At 39.3% G+C, this 21,070-nt stretch overlaps 1 protein-coding gene across 3 annotated transcripts in view; it reads right to left on the reverse strand.

Moving 5' to 3' along the window:
* Window positions 1-21,070, reverse strand: part of EIF4ENIF1 (eukaryotic translation initiation factor 4E nuclear import factor 1) — a 36,197-nt gene that overhangs the window by 7,345 nt on the left and 7,782 nt on the right. Inside the window, exons 3-15 of one of the 3 annotated variants that reach the window (XM_074973086.1) lie at window positions 20,797-20,870; window positions 19,840-19,967; window positions 18,755-19,050; window positions 16,106-16,307; window positions 14,008-14,204; window positions 10,118-10,253; window positions 9,588-9,767; window positions 6,979-7,208; window positions 4,269-4,340; window positions 3,590-3,773; window positions 2,972-3,051; window positions 2,091-2,230; window positions 925-1,009 (exon numbers count right to left, since the gene is read on the reverse strand). In XM_074973086.1, the coding sequence (XP_074829187.1) occupies window positions 925-1,009; window positions 2,091-2,230; window positions 2,972-3,051; window positions 3,590-3,773; window positions 4,269-4,340; window positions 6,979-7,208; window positions 9,588-9,767; window positions 10,118-10,253; window positions 14,008-14,204; window positions 16,106-16,307; window positions 18,755-19,050; window positions 19,840-19,967; window positions 20,797-20,870 (2,004 nt within the window). The remainder of the gene's footprint in view (window positions 1-924; window positions 1,010-2,090; window positions 2,231-2,971; window positions 3,052-3,589; window positions 3,774-4,268; window positions 4,341-6,978; window positions 7,209-9,587; window positions 9,768-10,117; window positions 10,254-14,007; window positions 14,205-16,105; window positions 16,308-18,754; window positions 19,051-19,839; window positions 19,968-20,796; window positions 20,871-21,070) is intronic. The other 2 variants (XM_074973087.1, XM_074973088.1) reach the window with 2 other exon arrangements.

Here is a 21,070-nt window from a genome sequence, read left to right on the forward strand (position 1 = left end):
TTCAGTTGAATTAATTGCCATTTAATGTTTCTAGTAAAGGCCCAAATTCAAGGGTAGTGAAGATTCTAGATTCTTAACTCATGATCTGATAGGCCAAAAAGTTTGCCCACTCCTGCTCTGAGGGCCACACTGGGGTTCCAAAACTGTATGGAGGGCCAGGTTGGGGAGGCTGTGCCTCCCCAGACAGCCTGGTCTCTGCCCCCTCCCCAACCCCACCCCCTCCCAGGACCCTCCTGCCCTTAACTGCCCCCTCACCCTCTATCCAAGTGCCGCCCAGAGGGCTGGCAGCTTGCAGCCATGCCGCCCAAAGGGCTGGCAGCTTGGTGAGCTGAAGCTGTGGGGGAGGAGGTACAGTGGGGGGGCTGGGAGCTAGTCTCCTCGGCCAGGAGCTCAAGGGCCAGGCAGGATGGTCCCATGGACTGGACGTGGACTGTAGTTTGCCCACCACCTATGTGATAGAGCGCAAGTGCTTAGTATTTTTTTGGGGTGGGGGGGGAGGGAGAGAACAGGATGGGACAAAAAAACCACACACGCACGGTGTCCCACGTTGGGAACTCAAAACATTAAGACACATAAAATCACTAGTCATGAAAACCTAAATTTTAAGGATTAACATGAAGGCCTGAATTTTCATATTAAAATCAATATGAGAGGCTGAGGACATTGTTCCAAATATAAGAGGTAATCCAAATGAGGTTAAGGAAGAAGAACGACTAATGCTTGGATGACCATATTGTATATGGTCATCCGATGTGCCAATAGAGATGAACTCATCTGAGCCACAAGTAGTTATTCTCAAACTGCATTAATCCTACCATAAGTTACTTACAAGGTATTTCAAGAATGGCAATTAGTATGCTGCTTTAAAGTTAACCCTCTTCCTCTCCATATTAAGGAGACATTAACATTGATGCAAGTACTGACCATGCTAGTGATGGATGCAGTAGGAGCTGGAGAAGATGCATTCCCTCTGTGGCCTGGTGCTGGAGACTTAGTCACTCGCTGCTGCCTATGAACAGACATGAATGTTAAGAGGTGAAGGCAGCATTATAGTCTTGGTAATCCTGCTTTTCACCTTTTTGATGCTAAAAGAAATAGGTATAACTTAGGATATACCAAAATTAGTGACTACCCAGGTATCAATGCGGTATCTCCAAATTTCACCCTTTATAGATCACATTGCCATTTAAGTGCCAATAATAATTTCCTGCTTCAAAACAATGAAGTAGTCATTGTGCTGTTCAAGAAAAGCCTGTACAGCTGATTTTTCCTAATCACTGTTTTCACTTGTGGGTAAAGGAAGACTAGATTCAATTTTCTATCAGGTAGTTTTGATGTTTAGTTAAGATTGTGTGAAAATCTTATTTTATAGTTCTGGTCTTTATAGCCATTAGCTTCTGAATAAGCTTAAAATGTCATGCATCTTCCAGTAGTTCTAGTTTTTTTGGCTTCTCATTCTACAAGTTCTAATTAGATTAGAAGTAGGCTCAAGATGGGTGCTTTGCTGTAAAGGGTGTTTAATATACCTCTGTCCATGAAAGCCAGCCAAGATGTTAGACAACCTGCTTTCAAGGTGGACATAGCAGGTGAATTATTGAGTCCTAGCAAAGAGGTTACATGTAAAGTGGATGGCCTGTTTACCCACAAAGATACATATTTCATGCTATGCTTGAGCTCTATTGCTTAGCAAGCAAATTCCAAGATCAGCTTTATAACTTTGGCCTATGGCAATGCATACACTTGCATAGCCACTGAGCCACGAGAACAAGGTGTTTTACTCGTCAGCTGCAATTACAAGTTCAGGTTTTTCCCTATGATGTTTAGCAGGACTGTTTCTTTATCTTCCATGACATAAGTTCTGAAATCCTATTTTCTAGTCAGGCACATTAATCTGCTTTACATCACACCATAAGCCAATATAACTTCCTGGCAATAAGGCTAGAATAGGTGCCTTGAAACCAAAGTACATCATTATTGAGGAAGGGTAATGAGCAATGGACTCCACTGAAAAGGAACGGGGCACAGAAAAGGTGAAAGGCATGCACTATCATAAGTAAGTGTTTTCCAGTCAAGCAAGTTTAGAATCTCACCTGTTCCTGAAGCCATCTCTGCTTTTGTCCATTTGTGGTTTGCCAAAACCTGGTTGGTAGAAATTTGCTGCCTGCATGGCTAAATCATGTGGTAGAACTAGTCCCTCTAAGGCAGCTTGCTGCATCTCCAGTGGACTCATCTGAAGTCAAGGAGGAGGAGGCGGCATTAGAATCTCAGTGAAACTTATTTATTTTTTAATCCCAGATCTTGCACTATTCCATAAAGGGAAATACAAAGGTTTGAAATAGTTGAAAGTACTCACAACTACACAGTCAACAGGAGTGGCAGACATTTTAATAAGTTCATCTGAAAGTTAAACTTGCACCACTGAGTTACTGTCTCCAATTCATCTCAATATACTGTTGCAAAAAGGTACACAGTTCTAAAGACGTTTGAGAATGGGCCCACTGGGCCCAGCAACAGTGTTATCAGAATGGAAATGATGGCAAGTGCATTCTCACGATCCAAGGCTGAAGCACATCTCCCCCCAGGAGTGCAAGAGTGAGGTGCTGAATATCATGCTTCATCAAAACTAAAGATTGAATCATAGAATATCAGAGTTGGAAGGGACCTCAGGAGGTCGTTTAGTCCAACCCCCTGCTCAAAGCAGGACCAGTCCCCAATGTTTGCCCCAGATCCCTAAATGGCCCCCTCAAGGATTGAACTCACAACCCTGGGTTTAGCAGGCCAATGCTCAAACCACTGAACTATCCCTCCCCTCCTGATTCAACTACAAGTAGCATCTTCATGTTAACTGCCAATATGAAAGAATTAGCATTCCATGATTCAAACCCCCTACATTCCCAATAGGTCCTGCAAGAAATGGTTAAAAAGGTGATCATTAATAAATATTTAAGTTTCAGAAATCACTGAATCTAACCTGTGCAGCAACTGGGCTCATTGACTTCCGCATCCCCTGAAATGGATCACTGAGCAATTGCTGAGAACTTGGTCCAAAACCTATAGAATGACGACAACTTTATCTACAAGTTTTAGAATAGACATTTATCCTCCATTGACTCCAGCCCTCTCCCCAGTTACCTTCCTTGATTCAAAAGGTGGTTAGATGGGATTGCTTTTGAAGCTCCTCAGTACCACTCTAGCTTACTTGCAGATCTGTGCAAAGCATCAAGGCATTTGTCTCAGCTGCCCTGGGAAGCAAGCTATGCTCTTTGCACTAGACTGTGCCAGCCAGTGCCTGAAAAAGTATTTTCTTGTTCATAGCACTGTGGTCTACAGTATAAAGTATAATTTATCTTTAATTTGCAGTACTATCAAGGTCCAACCAAGTCAGTTTGAGTTTTCAGACTTGCATCAGCAGCAGATGGGATTCTCTGAAGAGGCAGGAGACAGATGGCCCTTAAGGTGGTCACCCATTAAGTGTTAGATGTTGCTGACCAAAGTGATTCTCTGAATTCAGCTTTAAAACTGAAGCTTCAAAAGAAAATCTGTCTCCTCTTCCCATAAGAAGTTCTGCATTCTAGAAGCAGTCTCTTACCAATCGGTGAGGGGATCCTATGACGGAGGTAGTCTGCAGAAGCAGCCCGAGTTGGAAACACCTGTGAAATCGGAGGGGAAAGTGCTCTTTGGCTCAGCAAAGATGCTGCAGGTTCCAAGCCACCTATCAAGCCACTAAGAACATTGGATGAAGCAGGTCTGGCAATGGGTGGACCAAGAAGCTCCTTGGAGGAAAAAAAAGTAATCAATAGTGGTCAAATATTGACATATTTATATAGTCTTCATATAATCTGCAGACAGTAGTACTTGTGCCACATTGACAGCTATACACATACAACGTAAGTGTGTACATGAAGTCTATCAAGTTAAGTTTAATGGCCCATCCAGCTTCTCTTTAACAGAACAAACTAATCTCTGTAATTTTAGTGTTTTTCCCTCATATGAAAGTTCTATTGTCTGGAAAGGGTGAAGTTCTGTTCCAATATTCCGGACAGTTGTCTGCGGCAAGTTTTGCCTAGCTAGTTCTCAATCTTGTCAATGATTTAGCATGTCATCTCTCCTATATGCTTTTTCCGCTTCTGTCTGGTGGGAATGAATCTGACTATTGATATCCCTATTGCAATCTACAATGTGTGTAAATATCCCATTTTGGGATGATCTTTTGCTTCTCACACAAGAGTAAAGGAGCATTTCAAGGTGACAATCTCAAAAAGAAATACCTGCAAAATGTTCTTTGGGAGAGGTTGGCCTGGGATCTCAGGAGGAGACATCAAGTGGCTTTCAAGGCTTTGCTAAGTTTAAAAAAAAAAAAAAGAAGTTTCTCACATCTGCATGTAGTTTGTGAAGATTTGATAATAAAGAGGCTCAGAACCCACACCATTCCCATAACTTAGGAGACATCCACCACAAGATGTAGTGATAAAGATCCTTGTACATACTTCATTAAGAGTCAAACCACCTTCTTATCCCACTGATAATTACAATTTCATAATTTAAGTCTTTGATAAGCACTGCTAGCTAAACAGCTCAGATAGGTCCCAGTTAAAACTGCTGATTGTAGGTCTGACTGAGGTCCAACAGATTTTCTAAGTTGTCGAGTGCTCTCAGTGCAGGCTTCACTAGCTTTTATCTGCTAAATTGCATAGGTAGCTAAATTTGTGAAATGCTTTGTAAGTTATGGTATAGTTGCCATAAGGATGATAGGAAGTTGTGGGTGACAGGGGAGTCAGTCCACCATATGAAAAGAGGCGAGATCTGATCTAGAATACTTTGAGTCCATTTCTGATGCACAAAATTGATTATCTTGATGCTTGCATGGTAATCTATGGGGGGATGTAAAAATTAACCAAGTGATGAAATAAATTAAGATGCCCAACATACCTTGCTATAAAAATCTTCCCACTCACCCAGTTTGCTTCTGATCAAATACAATGTTGAAGCTTGAATGAGTAGTCCAGCAAAACAAAAAAAGATACAAAATAGCAAAATAACCTTGCCCTCTCATCCCTCTTTCCAATATGTGTGTGAGTGACAATGATGCTGAAGTTTTTTTAATTTTGGTACAACATTAGTTTAACAGATAAGCAATTTCTATTTAATATATATGTTACAAACTTTGTAATTATACAAGACTACATGCCTTGATATTGTCAACATTTGGAAAAAATCAAAGGGTTTAATAGACTGGGACATGGAAAAGCCCTCCTTTTTCCTACAGCTATCATGCACATACTCCAGTTCTTAATTTGTGCAATCCATTATCTCAGAGAAACTTCCAATTCCAGCAGAGAGACCAGTACTGAATGAGGGCATTTATAGTCTAGGAAAACCTCTATTGCACTTACATGGAAAGTTTCTTGTTCCAAGAGTCTTTAGAGACCCACAAGTCATAAACCCCAAACCTTCCAGATACGCATAAACTGGTGTGTTTGCAGATTGGAGAGAGACTGCACTGGACTAGATGAGAAAAGCTGAATTTTATTAAAAATCACAACAGTGTGGTTCTTTTGAGCTGTGTCTAAAGACAATAAGTGAGTTGTACGTGTGTCTTTGTGCCTTCCAGATTAACTATGCTCAGTTTCTGTCATGTGTTTTGCCATTTTAGCAAGATAAACCTGACTATAAAACTAGGCTCACAGCAATAATTCTACAGGCCAAATTCATACCTCAAGTTACACTTCTGAAACCCCACTTTCTATGCAGAAGCATATATGAAGGCAAAATTAAGAAAGTTGGAGGTTGGATAGGTACAGTGAAGAGCATGAGTTGTCCTGAGAAGTCTTACTAGTGATTAAGAAAAATAATGAAGTTGACTTTCAAATTCCAGGTTGTTTGCAAGTTTGGAAGTTAAAAACCAAAAGAAAAAAGAAAACAACTGACTTGATCTGAAGTTAAACAGAAATACATAAAAAGACACCATATTCAAGTTTTGCCACCATTTTTACAATAACTAAAGATCCATTGGTTTAAAGTGCATTTATAGTCTGAAGTCACAATAATGCATCAAATACTTCCTACTGGATACAGAGATCACATTTGTTTTCTGAAAGATTAAAGTTTAGTATAATTCTCAGTCTACCTCATGTTAGAGATGGTCATGATTTACTCCATTAAGTAAAAGATGTGCTATTTTAAAAATTTAACAGTCTTAGTATTGTACACTATCTGTATTAACACAATTGTACAAATACTCATTAAAGCCAAGAGGTTTCAGAGCACCTGACTATTACAAGTATTACTGCTATCATCTGAAGTAGTGCAGGAGGCCAAACTGATCTCAGTGTTTCTACTGGGGAAACTGCTCCAATAGTTCTACTAACACAAAGAGGAAACAAAGCAGTATTAGGTAGTGTTCTCTATGAGGTCATTAACACATGTGCTTTGTGCGATGTGCAACAGAAATAAGTCTTCAACAGAAAGATACAAGTTAACCCTTCAAGGCATAACTTTTTGGGTAAGACTAAGTGCAGAGATAAGCCTTCTCCCCTAACCAAAATGGCCAATTTTTTGTAACATGAGATGTGATCTTTTTGTCAAGCAAGATCTAGAACTTTGCCTGTTAGCTTGGGGGTCAGACTGAGCAATCTTCCTAAATCTTCAGTCGAGGTCCACTTGTGAAGTCTAGCATCTGTCTGATTAGACAACACTATTAAATTTTAACTACCAAAAACTTCGGAGGTGTTCAGCTACAGACTAAACTGGAAAACATGCACATACCTCTTCTGGTCAGTGATCCCCTACATGGAAGGGGTCCAGTTGCCAACATCTCCCCAGAAATAATCTCACGGCCAGTATATTTACCATCACCCCATCATATCCAACCAATGGTTAATATGAAATCAGGAGAGACATGCTGAGGCGCTTCCGGTTCATTTCCTGTACTTTGTCATGGATCCATTTATATTTTAGTGTCAGGAATTTGTTACTTACATTGACCTTGGGCTGTGATGGTAGAGTCCCACTTGCCTTCATGCTGCTGACTAATTTATTAAATGCAGACATATCTCCATCTTTCTTGAGCTGTCTGGAGCCAGCCACATTCAGTGCTTCCTCCATCTGCTGTGCCATGAATGGAGCAGCATTTTTCCCCTCCTGGTCCATTTTCAGGCCTTTTAGCCCAGCTTCTACTTCTTCCACTGAAAGTACAACTCCTGAATGTGCTGAGAAGTGGAAGGGGAAGATAGTTAAACGAGGTGCTCACTTTACAAGCATATGCACACACCAGTGCATAGAAGGGGTGTGTGGGGGGAAATCTGGTGATGTGTCATGAATATGTGAAGTTAGTTCTGGCTGTACCTTTGGTTTCAAGCCACTGTTTGAGCTACATTACAATATTCTCATTCAAATTAAAAATAACCTGAGCCATGAACAATTAGGCACATAAGTCTTTACAAGCATCTTTAATTTTAGCTGAAGTTTTTAAGTTCCCTTCTTAAACTTCCAAGTCTCAAGATAAAGGAGAAGACATTTCATTCTGTAGTTTTGACAGACAGTGAATTCTTAGCAGGAAGTACAGTCAGCAAATGTATTAGTGAGGTTTTTTTTTTTAAATACAGATTATTGTAGATTTAAATAAAGTCATTTGCTATTGTGTTACAAGTATGCAGAGATTATAATTTATCTTATACTTCAGGAAACCAGACTCTTACAGCCATATAAGTGATGGCTATTGTTTGAAGAGAAAATACATACCTGGAAATATACATACTTTAGAAAATCACATGATTAGAATTTGAACTGCATACGTTTTCAACCAGGCTTAAGTTTCCCAAAGAAAACTAAAGCCATTGTGGATCATGGGAAAGATTTCTAGAAGCACCAACAAAATAAGGAACAAGCATCAGTAAGTACTGCTTATTATTTTCTCCATATACACCAGTGCCTTACATCCTTTGGTTATGCACTGATGTGAACAGATGGCAACATATATGGGTACCTTGAAGAATAAGGGAGGAAGAGATAGGAATATCCAATGGGTTTCTGTAAGAGATGCTGGTCTGGAAAGTAGAAGACTTACTGGAAGTATGGCCATGAGGCAGGAGAGGGACTTCTGACATGCACTACAGGGCATGAGGGAAAAAGGCTGAATGCTGGAGGAGAGACTAACCAATAGAGAGAAAACACCAATAATTTCTCAAGTGCTTGATTAGTATTTTGTCATTGGGGATCCCCATGTCAGGTACTTTGACATAAGAGTGAACAGAAGTCTGCTCCATAATTTGTATGTCTTTATCCTTGTTCTGTGATGAATATGTAACAATTAGAAGGCTTTTGTGGTAAAGGCAGAAGTCTGAGCAGAATTCTACATTCAGATTTAGTTCAATATTTGTAAGCCAAATTGGGGAGAGCTTTCCTCCAATGTTCACCAGGCACTTCCTGCTCCCCAAACTGGATGCTGGTCAGAAGTGTTTGCAATACTTTTGTTGGATGAATTCCTGTTCCTCCATATTTCCACTACTCATATCAGGCAGCATTTCAAGTTTTGCTTAGCACAGCAATTTAAAGTTTACATGGCAATACATGCTGCTTGCCAATACAACTGAAAGATTTGGCAATTAAACCTCAAGTTTCACAACAACAGTATGTGCACTTATGTTCTGTTTGCATATGCACATGCAACAGGCCCAATGAGCATGCAAATTGGCAATGTGTATGCATGCACTTAAACCTGTGCCTAGTTAAAACTAGCACTGAATCTACTATAATTAACATTGAAAAGGTTGTATCTGACTTCAGTAGAATAGAAGCACTATGGAAGGGAACAATTCCCTTCTTAATTAGATATTGGTTTAACATTGATACAATAATAAAAGTCAGTTCCAATCCCTGTTGCATTCCTACACTACTGGAGTTGTTTTCCCTAGTAGAGCTGCTTCTGAAAACATGTTTATGAGCCACAATTCTTTGAAGACTTAAGTGAACTTTTAGACTATTGTGCCAGAAGTGTTGGGTACAGTTTCCTGAAATGGTTTATGGGAAATTTTACCAGATATACCTGAAAAAGCTGCTCTGGGCCCTCATACACCTTAAAGCATGCACCTTAAATTCATTGGTCCCATTTTAGATACTGAGACTTCCAGGATCACTTTGTGATCCAGCATACAGGTACTTGGCAAAAAACTCATGGTGCAAGTTTTAGGAAGAGCTGCATAATAGGAATTCAAGTGTCAAGTAAGTTTAGGAATGCTGACATTTTACCACTGTCTAACGTGAAGACCAGTCTAGATGCCAGGAACAGTAAAGCTGGAAACTCATTTATACATCAAGATTTGCACAATCTTGATGTATTAAAGTAGCACAGGCTAATGAGCATGTTCATGATGAAAATCCTGCTGATGTCATCCTATGATTAGGATGGAAAGAGTCAGTGATGGAATCAACATAACTGAGATTTGTGGGCCAGTGGGTTTTCTGAAGTGTAAGTAAAGTTGTAGTACTTCCTACTTCTGAACCTCAGTAATCAAGGTTTGCCAGATCAAGGCAAAAGGTTTTCCAGAATGCCACCACAGGAACTCCACAATATCTGAAGAGGCACTTACTGCTCTCTCTAAGCTTTTCCTTGTTGGCTGAAAGACTTGAGAGGAGAGGTTTTAAGTCCACTTTGGCTTTCTGTAGCATCTCAAGGATGTCCACTTTGTTTTCAGAATGGTCTTCCAATGGAATGGGAGCAAAGTAGTTTCCAGGGTTCTGGCCAGGGGAGAGAATTGCTTGCTCTAGACCTGAAACAGCAAAACCAGGAGCACTGCCACATCAATTTACCAACTAAATGTCTCAAGATGACTACATACTGGCTACTAAGCTTAATACTTCACTGAAAAATCATGCCTCTCACCCCTTGCCTGAGATCAGCTGGAAAATAGAGTGAGAAGCGATGAGATCTTTTTCAGATGAGACTAAAGCTGTACACTCCAGCTGCTTCCAAAAGGACATTTTTTGAATGATTAAACTGTGGAAAAGTTAATTACCGTATATTCTTATCTACCACGTTCTCACTGAAAGAATGCATAGGGAAAATGTGGAGACATGAGTACAGAGATTAAATGACACTACAAAAGTTAGACAATTTTACCTGCTAGCCTCTCCAGTTCTTCATGTGGTGTGGATCTCAGGCTGCTAGAGTGACTTCCAGAACGACTAGGATTAGAGAACCACCTACTGAACCTGCTAGAAGACATCGAACCTTCCCCCAGCACATCTTCTATCATCTATATCATGGGGAAAAGAGAAAGTTTTAGACAAAAGTCTAAACAGAAGAAAGAACAGGAGGGTTTGAAAGATGAGAGACACTTACTGTGTAACTTGTAAAATTCCTTTGCTGCTGCTGACCTGATGTTACACTCCCAGAATATAGGATTTGGAGTAGGTTTTAAGCTATTATTTGTTTCCCCCCCTCCCAGAAGTTGTACCATATTTCTGTGTAACCAGTGTGCTGGTATAATCAATCATGCATTTTCTATCTGTACAAAATGAAGTCTGTTCCATATTTTATATTCTGAAACTGTCCGATTAAGCCATTATTGCAAATTCCACTGTACCAGAACAGCTGACAGATTGAAGATTCTGGCAATTGAATATTAGTCATTGGTCCAAAAATTAACTACTCTCCCAAGGGCTAACACTTGACTCCATGGCTCAATGACCTATGAGGAGCACTCAGGTTATATGAGTTCAAGTGAAGAGGGGCCCAGATAAAAATACAGTATCTTCTGCTGAAACAGGAGGTAAGCCTCAGTGAAGAAAGATACTCTAACACTTAGAAGTTGTTCTTCAGGAGAAGGAAAGGCATATTGACAAGACCCTGTATGGAAGCTTATACCACCACCTGTGTTCTACCATGTTGGTTATCCAATCACCTTCAGTTCTGTCAAATATTGTTTGCAGAAGTAGCAAACAGGAACTACCTTACTCTAATGAACAGAGAGCAGTAGAGAGTTCATTCATTCTTGGAGATTACTGATGGTCGGTTTAACAACTGAAGCTTTTTAGAAGCTAAACAGCCAAGTACAATTCTAACACTATTGTCAGTGTAAGCCACTTTGTCAGTTCTACACTGGTCGCTAGAAGTAGTTCAGAAGCAGTGATATGTGGCAAGGGACCATTTTAAATATAAGCTAAAGCACTTCCATTTTGCAAGTTAATGTGTATTTGACTGGTATAAAATTAATTTTTCAAAAAAACTCTGCCAGAGTCCCAAGAGCGTCAAGTTTATCCCAAGCAACCTTTACTGTCTCACAGTGTGGGACTTCATTCATGGTGTAGACAATGCTTTGTTGATTTAATTTCCTTGGTGTTTCATTCAGTCCAAGATGAGAAGAAACTCAATTCTGTGTCAGATGAGCCAAGCATGAAACCATTTACTTGTGGTTGGCATCTTGATTCCATTTGATCATACATGAAGAGTAGAAAAAAGTTGAGCTGGAAGAACCTGAACAGTCTAACAGTTCTATAGAAAGGTATAATCTTTATCCATTTCATATACATCTATATGGTACAACTGGGAAAGTAATGGTCACAAGAAAGCTTATGGACAGGACAGCTGCTAATAGGTGGAATAGCTTTTCAAGCACAACATTGTGCATGAGACTCTAAATTTTTAGGCAGTTGGAAAACTGGAATACTAGTTTTCCTACTATGTGGACACTGAATCAGCCACTGAAGTTTCTACCTTTGAACAAAAACAAAAAACAGGCATCATCCTGAAAGCTCACAAACCAGACAGACAATCTGGTTTGTCACCACCCCACAGACTGTCCTCTGTTAAGTTTGATGCACCATTAAGAACATTTGAAGGCCTTCCTATACATTATACTAGAAAGTTACCTTTATAACAAAGTAGGTAATGGTTTCAGAGTAAAGTAGGTAAGTATATTCTGCAGGTATCTTGAAATTAACAATAAAGTTGGTTCCCACCACACAAAACATTAAGCCAGGACTCAATTTTCAAGCCCCAGTGTTTGCATTTTGCAGCCTAATCACTCACTTCCTTATTTAGGATAATTTGTTTCAATAATTCCACATCCAAGGAAACAAATTTCTACTTTTTCCCCCACTGTGAAAACCACCCCCCTCTCACTATCCCTTTCAAATCCTTCTGTAACATTACCTGATCTAATTCTGACCAGTGAATTGGGATTGAAAAATAATGATTCCTCCTCCCTAGCAGTTTAGTTGGCTCAATGCTGGGAGGGTCAGAGATAAATATGGATGTGTAATTTCTACTCTTACTAGCCTCTTATGAAGTAGCATTTTAGCCTATTACTTATTTTGTTCTTAAGTCACAAGAACTAGTTCATTTACAGTGACATGAGGGAAAGGCAACTTGTAACGAAATGGGCCAGTTGCAGTTTATGACTTTCTAGAGACAGTTATGGAAGAGGATTTTGTCAGTCTATAGACAAGATATTGGACCATGATTTGCAGGCCAAGACTACTTGTCACTGCAGCCTCCGTCTCTGTCAAAAGCCAAAATAAAGTACACAAGAACTAGGGGGCTACCAAATGAAATAAATAGGCAGCAGGTTTTAACAAACAAAAAGTATTCAGACAATGCAGTCAACCTGTGGAACTCTTTGCCAGAGGCTGTTGTGAAGGCCAAGACTAACAGGATTAAAAAAAAACAAAACACACACACAATAAACCCCCAACAACTAAATAAATCCATGGAGGATAGGTCCACCAATGGACCTATTAGCCAGGATGGGAAGGGATGGTGTCCCTAGCCTGTTTGCCAGAAGCTGGGAATGAGCGACAAGGAATGGATCACTTAATGATTACCTGTTCTGTTCTTGCATTGGCCACTGTCAGAAGACAGGATATTGGGCTAGATGGACCTTTGGTCTGATGCAGTATGGCCGTTCTTATGTTCTAAGTGATTCAGTATTGAAACTGTTAACAGTTGACTTCCATTTGCACCACAAGTTGTGTCTTTCAAAATTGATTTAGTGACCAACTACAGTTTATGGACCTCAGCAACATAGCATCTATCAAACATCTCTACTTGTGTTGTCAGTCCATTATCAAAATGCAGTAACTACTCCAGATTTTCTTATAGAAAGGAATCTAGTTCTAGTTAAGTGAAGATTTTATAGAACCACAGGGCAGGCTAATGCTATTGGCACAGCTTCATACTCCTTCAGCCTATAATCTGACACTTATTACTTTTGGTATCCATCCTTCTACCTCCCATAGGGGCTTGGTTAGTTGCATTTTATATGGAACAGTGCCTCTGGACATTCCTTATAAGATGAAGCCATGTTGGCCCATAAGCCCTGTCAACTAAGTATGAGACATATTCCCATGTCAGTTTATCCATAATACTACCCAACATCTGCTATATAATCCATTAACTGGATTCAATTTGAATCAATCTTCAAAGGCTGATTTTAACAGGCTCTTCTTTTACTGTACAAGTTTTCAGAGGTTGTCTGCCTCTTATTCTGAAGTTTTTGAGAATCCGTGATTAAGATGGATATATTCTAATAGACTAGAAAAATGAGACAGTGAGTTATATTTTTAACCCAAGTACAGTGTCTGAAGGAAATCCAACCAAAAAAGTTGGTGGGAAATCTTTAGCTCCACCATAACCATTCCCTGCAAATATGGTGTTCTGGAACTCCTAGAAAAGAGATCCATAATATTAACTCATGCAACCTTTACCAAAAGGGTGAGAAAAAAGTTGTGCCACATATTAAGTGCTTCTTTTAAGCCCAGATAGAAATAGTAATCCAAGAAGGAAAAGCCATTTTAGAAGCAACATCTTAATGTTTTACTAAATGGGCTATAATATGTACTTCATTTGACAAATCAGGATGAGAAAGATTCTCCAAAATCTTGAATAGTCACCATTTCTTGCTCCTTGTAAATACTGACGCTTTAAACTTTTCCATAACAAAAAAAGTAATTTTAGTCCAGAAAAAGACAGTAGTAGCTAAAGATGGTGCTTCTGCCACATGTACATACCTGGCCTAAAACCTCACTCACCGAAGCCAAACCAGGAACACTCTTATCCAGGTTAAAGAATTCATTGAAGTCAAACTCTCCTGGAGCTGGTTCTTGTAGAACAGCTTCCCTGGGAACTTCCTGATCTGCTGCAGTTTCATGGGCAAGGACAGACTGCACTTCATCCTCTTCTGCCACTCCACCATTGCATTCTATTCCTTTGAGAATAAAAGCATTAGTTAATTGCTCCCAATTAAGAGACCAGAGAATCATCATCTACTGGTTAATCCATAGGATTGAGGTTCAGATGTGGCTTTTGTTCCAGACTGATCTTGCTAACTGCATGAATTTAACCCAATTTATGTTGCAAGCAGTACCCAAAGAGCACAAATAGGAATTGGGACTCATTGTGATAAGTAAGCTTTGTACAGATACAAGAATCCCTGACATTAAGATCTTGGAATCGGTTTCCCCTACTTCAATCACTATATAAATGAGGTACAAATCCTATTTTTAAACAGCTTTACTGAATTGCCACAAGCTGTCTCTCTCAGGTGTCCCCATGAGCCTGCTGCATCATTGCTGCTCGTGTATCTACTTCTTCACCCTGCCCACTCTACAGAAATAGACAAAAGCCAAAAACACAGCCAGATGTTTGTTACTGAAAGTGTCCACAAGTTGTCTGGCCTCTTCAGCCCACTGCACTATGCTGGCAACTGCCACTCCTTGTCTGAGGTGGGGGAAGATAAGCTCCTGCTGCTTTTCTCCCTCCAGGGAGGGCCATTCCTGTAAGGGCAAGCATCATCTGGACTGGCATCTGCCATGATTATAAATATTCTATTTAGGTACTTATGGTCCCATCATTGGGATAACAACCAAGAACCTCTCAAATATTTTCTGAGAGTCCAAACAAAAAAAAGTTATTGGTTTATAGACTATTGTACAACATCTGAGACTTATATGCCTTACAGGAGTGCTCTGAAGCAGTAGTGTGTGTAGTGCTGTCAAATGCATAAGTATCGTATAGATTATAGTAATTAGAAAAATCTCTTATGGATCTTTAAAGTTGACTGTGTCCCTTACAGAGCTGCAATAATCCTGTTCTATTGAAGGTTAGAAGACATGATTTCCTCTGACCCTTCAGTCATGTCTACAGTTTAGTTTTGAGTTAATTATGGCTATGTGGTTTGCTAGAGAAGTTAGCACAGAGTCATAGGGAGTTTATTATTCACTTCAGGCATGTTTAGGAAGTCCTCAGGTCTCTACAAGGCCACCACTGTGGGCCTGGCATTTTGCTATAAAGTACACTTTATTAAAGCAGCATGCCCAGTGCTCCTGCTAGGAAAGGATAATGAATACTGCTGTTCCAACCTCACAACCATGGCAGCCTTCTCAGATCTGTGTGACGCTTCCAAGGTTGCTTCTTCAACCAAAGCAATAGCTAATGACTAGAGAGCAAAGCCAAATGTAGTCCAGGTGGTAGAATGCATACCATCCCAAAGGATCACCAGGCAAAGGTATTACTGTAAGAATCTTACAATCTTCTCCCCCTTGAGAGGTTGTACATGATTTACCTCATGACCACCACCACATTATGACACTCCCAGATTTGCCAGAAGGTTATGCTATTTTTACAGCAAAAATGATTGTTAGAACTGGCCTTAAGTTCTGTCCTTCAGAATGATCAGAAGCCAAGTCATAGGATACACATTTTCCAACCCATATAGTTTATCATTACTCAATGGAGGACTGAGGTTTTTGGGAAAGCGTGAATACAATTGCAGCCCTCAATGCTGCTAAGTTAAAAATCCAAGACTGCTACATTTGATCTATATACCCATTAGCAAGGCTACAATGTTGTCATAGAGGTCATGGTTCCAGAGACCCCCTCCAGGGTCCCCCCATCCCCAGCTGATGTATGGTGCTGGACCCTCCTCATTTTGTCAGGGACAGGTCATGGCTTGTCTGAATTTTGGTTTATTGCCCATGACCTGTCCATAACTTAATAGGTAAGGCTATAATTTGTCATGACTATTTTTAGTATTACCAGACAAAGTTTGCCTTCCAGCTTTAAGTCCAAGAGAACTCCTCTTGCCATTCCAATTTGCTTGTTACATACCTTCCTTCAGAGAGGAAGTGCGTCGTCTTGTTCGTTTTCGTCCTTTATGATCTTCCTCTAATATTTTATCATCAAAGCCAGTGAGCTCAATGGTTTCAGACTGACTTGTAGGTCCAGCAGAGAACCACTCTGGCTCTTCCTCAGTGTAGGAATCATTTCTTCTACGTTCCCCAAAGACACGTTTACTATCCCCAAATTCCCTCTGAAGTTGGTAGTTATAGCATGAAGAAAAAAAAAAAAAAAAAGGTAATTTGTATGTTTCTCAGGAGTTCGTTTTCTTCCTGTTGGTTTACAAGCAAGAGCTCTATTTTAAATGTTTGCAGACTAGAGAAATTGTAGATAGAATGAACCTATGAGATCTTTTAATGCATCTCCCTGCCAATGGAATCAGTATGCTTTTTAGCATTCTATCCAATTTTAAGTAGATCGGTGAGCTTCTGCTACTTTACAAACTAATAGATCTTGCTTTTAACTGTATACAACTGAACTTTTAAGTCCTATCACCTACTCTTAATTCTCATACTCCTACTTAGGTTAACTATTTAGAACTCTTCCCTGACCTGTACCCCATGGTATGTATACAGATGTTCAAAAAAAAAAAAAAAAAAAAAAAGAGTATACAGTAACATTCCCCTAGTATGTTTTGATGAGTTATACATTTAGTTCTTATTCTCCATCCCAGAATCATTTGTTGCCCTTTTGTCATCATACTTCTGGTAACGAGGTACTTAGATGAGCTATAGTCACACTACTAGGGCCAGACAAACTATTCACTTTGCAGCAACATACTTCGACTCCCTAAAATTGTGTGGCTTTTTTGCTAGATTTGAATCAGAGTGATTCAAGTCAACCTTTAAATCAGCAAGCAGAAAACCTGGATTTAAATCAATTTTAAAGTACAGAAAAACAGGATTAGTTTCTCTATGAAAGGTTGATTCTCAGTGGTTGGTAACCATTAACATGCTGATTTGCAACTATATATAGCTTCTGCACTAAATTTGGTATCTAAACACCACATTTATTTTTTTAGAAAATGGTACATCATTTCTTATTAGATAAAGAATTTTACTGGTGATTTGTATTAAGCTGTATTTGGATGGAAGTTAAAATGCTGGTTTTATGCTTAATTGAATTTATAAAGCAAAGCTCAAGTGTGCTGATACACAAGAAAAGTTTAACATGTTTTGCATTTAAAACTGATTTATTAAACAATGGAAATATGATCTTTAGTTAGCAAATTGAACATCTCCTTTAACATTTTCTAACTAGTAAATCGCATCCTCTGACCCAGATTTTATCCATAGATTGGGAGAGAAAAAACCACAAGCTTTCCTGCTTTTTCAACTCGCCATAACTTGGAGCCAACTAGTCATTCAGCTGAACTACCTGAATAAACTCAGAGTATTCTCTGAATCTTCATAAGCTCCTACTGTCAAAAGCTGATTTAGCACTTCAAACAAACTCTGGTTCCAGATGCTTACCCAGCAAGTTCCACCAGGCCAGCATTTCTACTTTCTTTAAAGCTTGGCAGCAACCATGCTTATTTTTTATTTAACTTAAAATGATTGGTAAGTTTAAACCTTAAGTTAAGTTGCCTTTTTCAAATTAACTAGGTTTATTTAAAAAAGTTTTTTTAAATCCACCCTGTTTGTTACCACATTACAATGCAAACTTGTTCCCCAGATATGTTAGTTTGTATTCCCCACCTTCAAGGAGAATGTTTTCTGTCCATTTTTCATGACCCTGGGCCTTTGTATTACTTCTGTCAGCTGTATTTGCAACATCACCCAATTTAGTATTGCAGAATCATTAAACACATTCTCTCAAACCAATGAGAGCACTAGACCTAATCTAGACTCCTGTGATACTTTACAATTCCATATAGTCATCTTTTATCCTACTTAAGAGAATACATTCAATCAAATGCACAAGGACATTTAGTGAAGCTGAAAGGCAGCAAATTTAACAAAGCAAAAGAAAATGCTTTTTCACACAATGAACAGTTAGCTCAGGGATGGCCAACCTGTGGCTCGGAGCTGCATGCGGCTCTTCAGAAGTTAATATGTGGCTCCTTGTATGACCGTGAGTTCCACAGGCTAAGATACCATGGAAGTAAAGAGCTTAAGAGGACTGGACACCTATATTAATATCCACAGTTGCTCTAAGGATTAAAACCAAGTTTTGGAAGATATATACACACATGCTCATATTTCGGGGCACAAGTCACTTCCTAATGGTGGGTAAGAAACTTAGCTTCCAAGTTATGAAATGGATTTCTTAAAGAGAACTATGGCAAGAGAGCATGTCACCTTCTACAGACAAGAAAAAATTCTGTTCAAGACACATTAACTCAGCTTTCTGATAACACTATATACTAGGCAGGGTTCTACTCTGATGGAGCAAGAACTGTCAAACTTTTGGGGTACCAGAACTACCAAAAATTCCTGAGTCATCTGTTTCACTCACTCAGGTTATTGCCATAAAAGTTACCACCATCTGACAGCTGTAAAAAGGAAGCTTAAAATCAAGCTCATCTAGTAGCTAGATAATCCAACACCAGAAGCCACCACAGTTGATAATCTCATTTGAAAGACCAGGGATTGAGACCACCCCATCATTAAAATTATGAAAACAGTCATGAGAACAAACCCTGAAACGCTTGTCTTTGTAGTCCCTTTCACGATCTCTGTCCCTTGTGTCTCTAGAATCACGCATGTCCTTTTCACCACCCCGGTGGTCTTTATCAAAATTGCGGGCAGAGATGATTCTTCCACTTCCAATCCTACGTCCACCAACAACACGAACACCATCATTCTCCTTCTCCAAAGGGCTCCCTGCTCGACGTGAGCTGACAGCTGCAGTCACATGGCAGCCTCCTCCAAAGCTCCGCCTTTGGGGACTTAGGACTACATCCAAATCATCTTCTTTCACCCGCTCCCTAGGATCTGCAGATTGGAAGAGCAGTATTCTAGAGAAGCTATCTGTGTTATTTTGAGAACAGATTAACATGAAAGCTGGACAAGTAGCCAGTGGAATTACAGAGCCCATTTGTAAAACACTGAAATATACTCCAGTTTTAGCTACAAGTACTTGAAAATGGATGTTTCTTCCCCATACCTAGAGAAACACAAAGTGTTTAAGTTAAAATGGTTTATATCTAATTCATGTCTAGAAAGCCATAAATCATTTTCAAGTGGTTCCTTGCTTGAATCTAACCTCAAAGTACTGCCACAAAAAGCATGATGAGAAGTGAAGCATTATAATTTATCATATTGATGGAAAGATCCAAAAAGATCAACACAAAACTAGAATATGGAGGGGTTTTATTAATTTAGACAGACATTGAGGAATTATTGCCTTTAATGCCCTAGCCAAGTTTGAGGCCTTAACTTCAAACACAGTTACAGGGAAATCCAATAGTGTATTTCCACTAGTAAAAGCACTACAATAGACCAGCAGCTGGTGCTTTATTTGGGGGGGGGGGGGGGGGGAACAGAACAAGGTAATTACACAGTGATAAGAATACTAGTGGCCAGTCTACACTAGCACTCCCACTGTTGCTAAAGCAACTGAGATTTTACTGAAGTTGTAGTTTTAGACCTCTTTCCTTCAGATTATATCTAACACTTCCCTCATTCAGTTTTATACCACCACTGTAAACCATGAGGAAATAATTTTGCTACTATCCTAGGTTCCTATTGAGCACCCCATATTGTAAAAAATGGTGCACTCACCAACTATCCTGCGCATGAGAGAAGTCCGGTCTGAATCCAAGTCTTTTTTGAACCCTTCCACTGGTGAGGTTCGCCCTGAACTTGGGTACAGAGAGGCATGCCATTTCTCAGGGTCCCACACTCCGTCACTAGGAAAATAAAATTACAAAACCCTTTTTAAAGAAAGTGCTCACTTTAACAAAGACAAGATGTACTTTAAGCCACTAATCCATTATAGTAATACTTAAGCGAGAAGGGTTGCACTCCGACTAGTGATCTGTGTTTGACTTTTCAATTCGAGGCTGCATCCAGTTTCCTACCTCAAACTGGTCCATTTACATGGTATTCTAGATATCTTTATGAAGGTAGCAAAATGTGGAAGAGTTCATCAAATATCAGTATAAAGATAACACAAGATATGCAAAGTTGTATGAAACATCAAGTTCACACTTGACAGTTCCATCCCCAATTTATCTTCCAAGAATAAGATTTGTTCTCTTCCAATCTTGTTGTGTTAACAGGGCTTCCTTTCACACCAATTACAATTCTGTCATTTGCCTATGAGGCAGGTTAAGACACTAATCTGACCACTATACAGATTCCTCTTGTACCATGAATGATTTGCTCAAGCCAGAAATTCATGTGCCTTCAATCTTAAAAGTGAATGAAATGAGAAATCAAAGTTGCCATAACAACTCATGCTATATGTTGCCAAGAAATTGGTAAAAAGTGTTGTTTATACACCACGTCAACATACACAGGAGTAGTATAGATACCAGCTATAGAGCTAAAGATACTTTTCTCAGACTACCCCACCCTACATCTATTTTCTGAAAGGCATTAGCTTAAAACAAGCCTTGGTAGGGGACTTAAGATAAGCATAGTTTCAAAAGTACTTTAAGGATTTTTCTTGTGGAATTTTTAAAAAAAGAGTATCCAGTTAAAAATAGCCAAGTTTATTTTAAGACCAGAACATACCTGTCATATTTTTCGGAAAGACATGAAGGCCTCTGTTTAGAGTGGGGACGCTCTTTAATATTCAAGAGTTCTTCCTGGAAAGGAAAAGATCCAAGTTAGTTCTGACTCACTTGGATAGGATATGAACAGAAAGCAAAAAACTTGTTCCAAAGCATACAGGTTTATTTAAATATCATAGATGAAGTTAACTAATCTGTTTTTTGTTCAAAGTACAATTCAACTACCATTACTACAATACCTGAAAGATTCTACCAACAGGTCTATTTTGGGTACT

The sequence above is a fragment of the Natator depressus genome, chromosome 15, assembly GCF_965152275.1.
Source record: "Natator depressus isolate rNatDep1 chromosome 15, rNatDep2.hap1, whole genome shotgun sequence".
In the NCBI taxonomy this organism is placed as follows: domain Eukaryota; kingdom Metazoa; phylum Chordata; order Testudines; family Cheloniidae; genus Natator; species Natator depressus.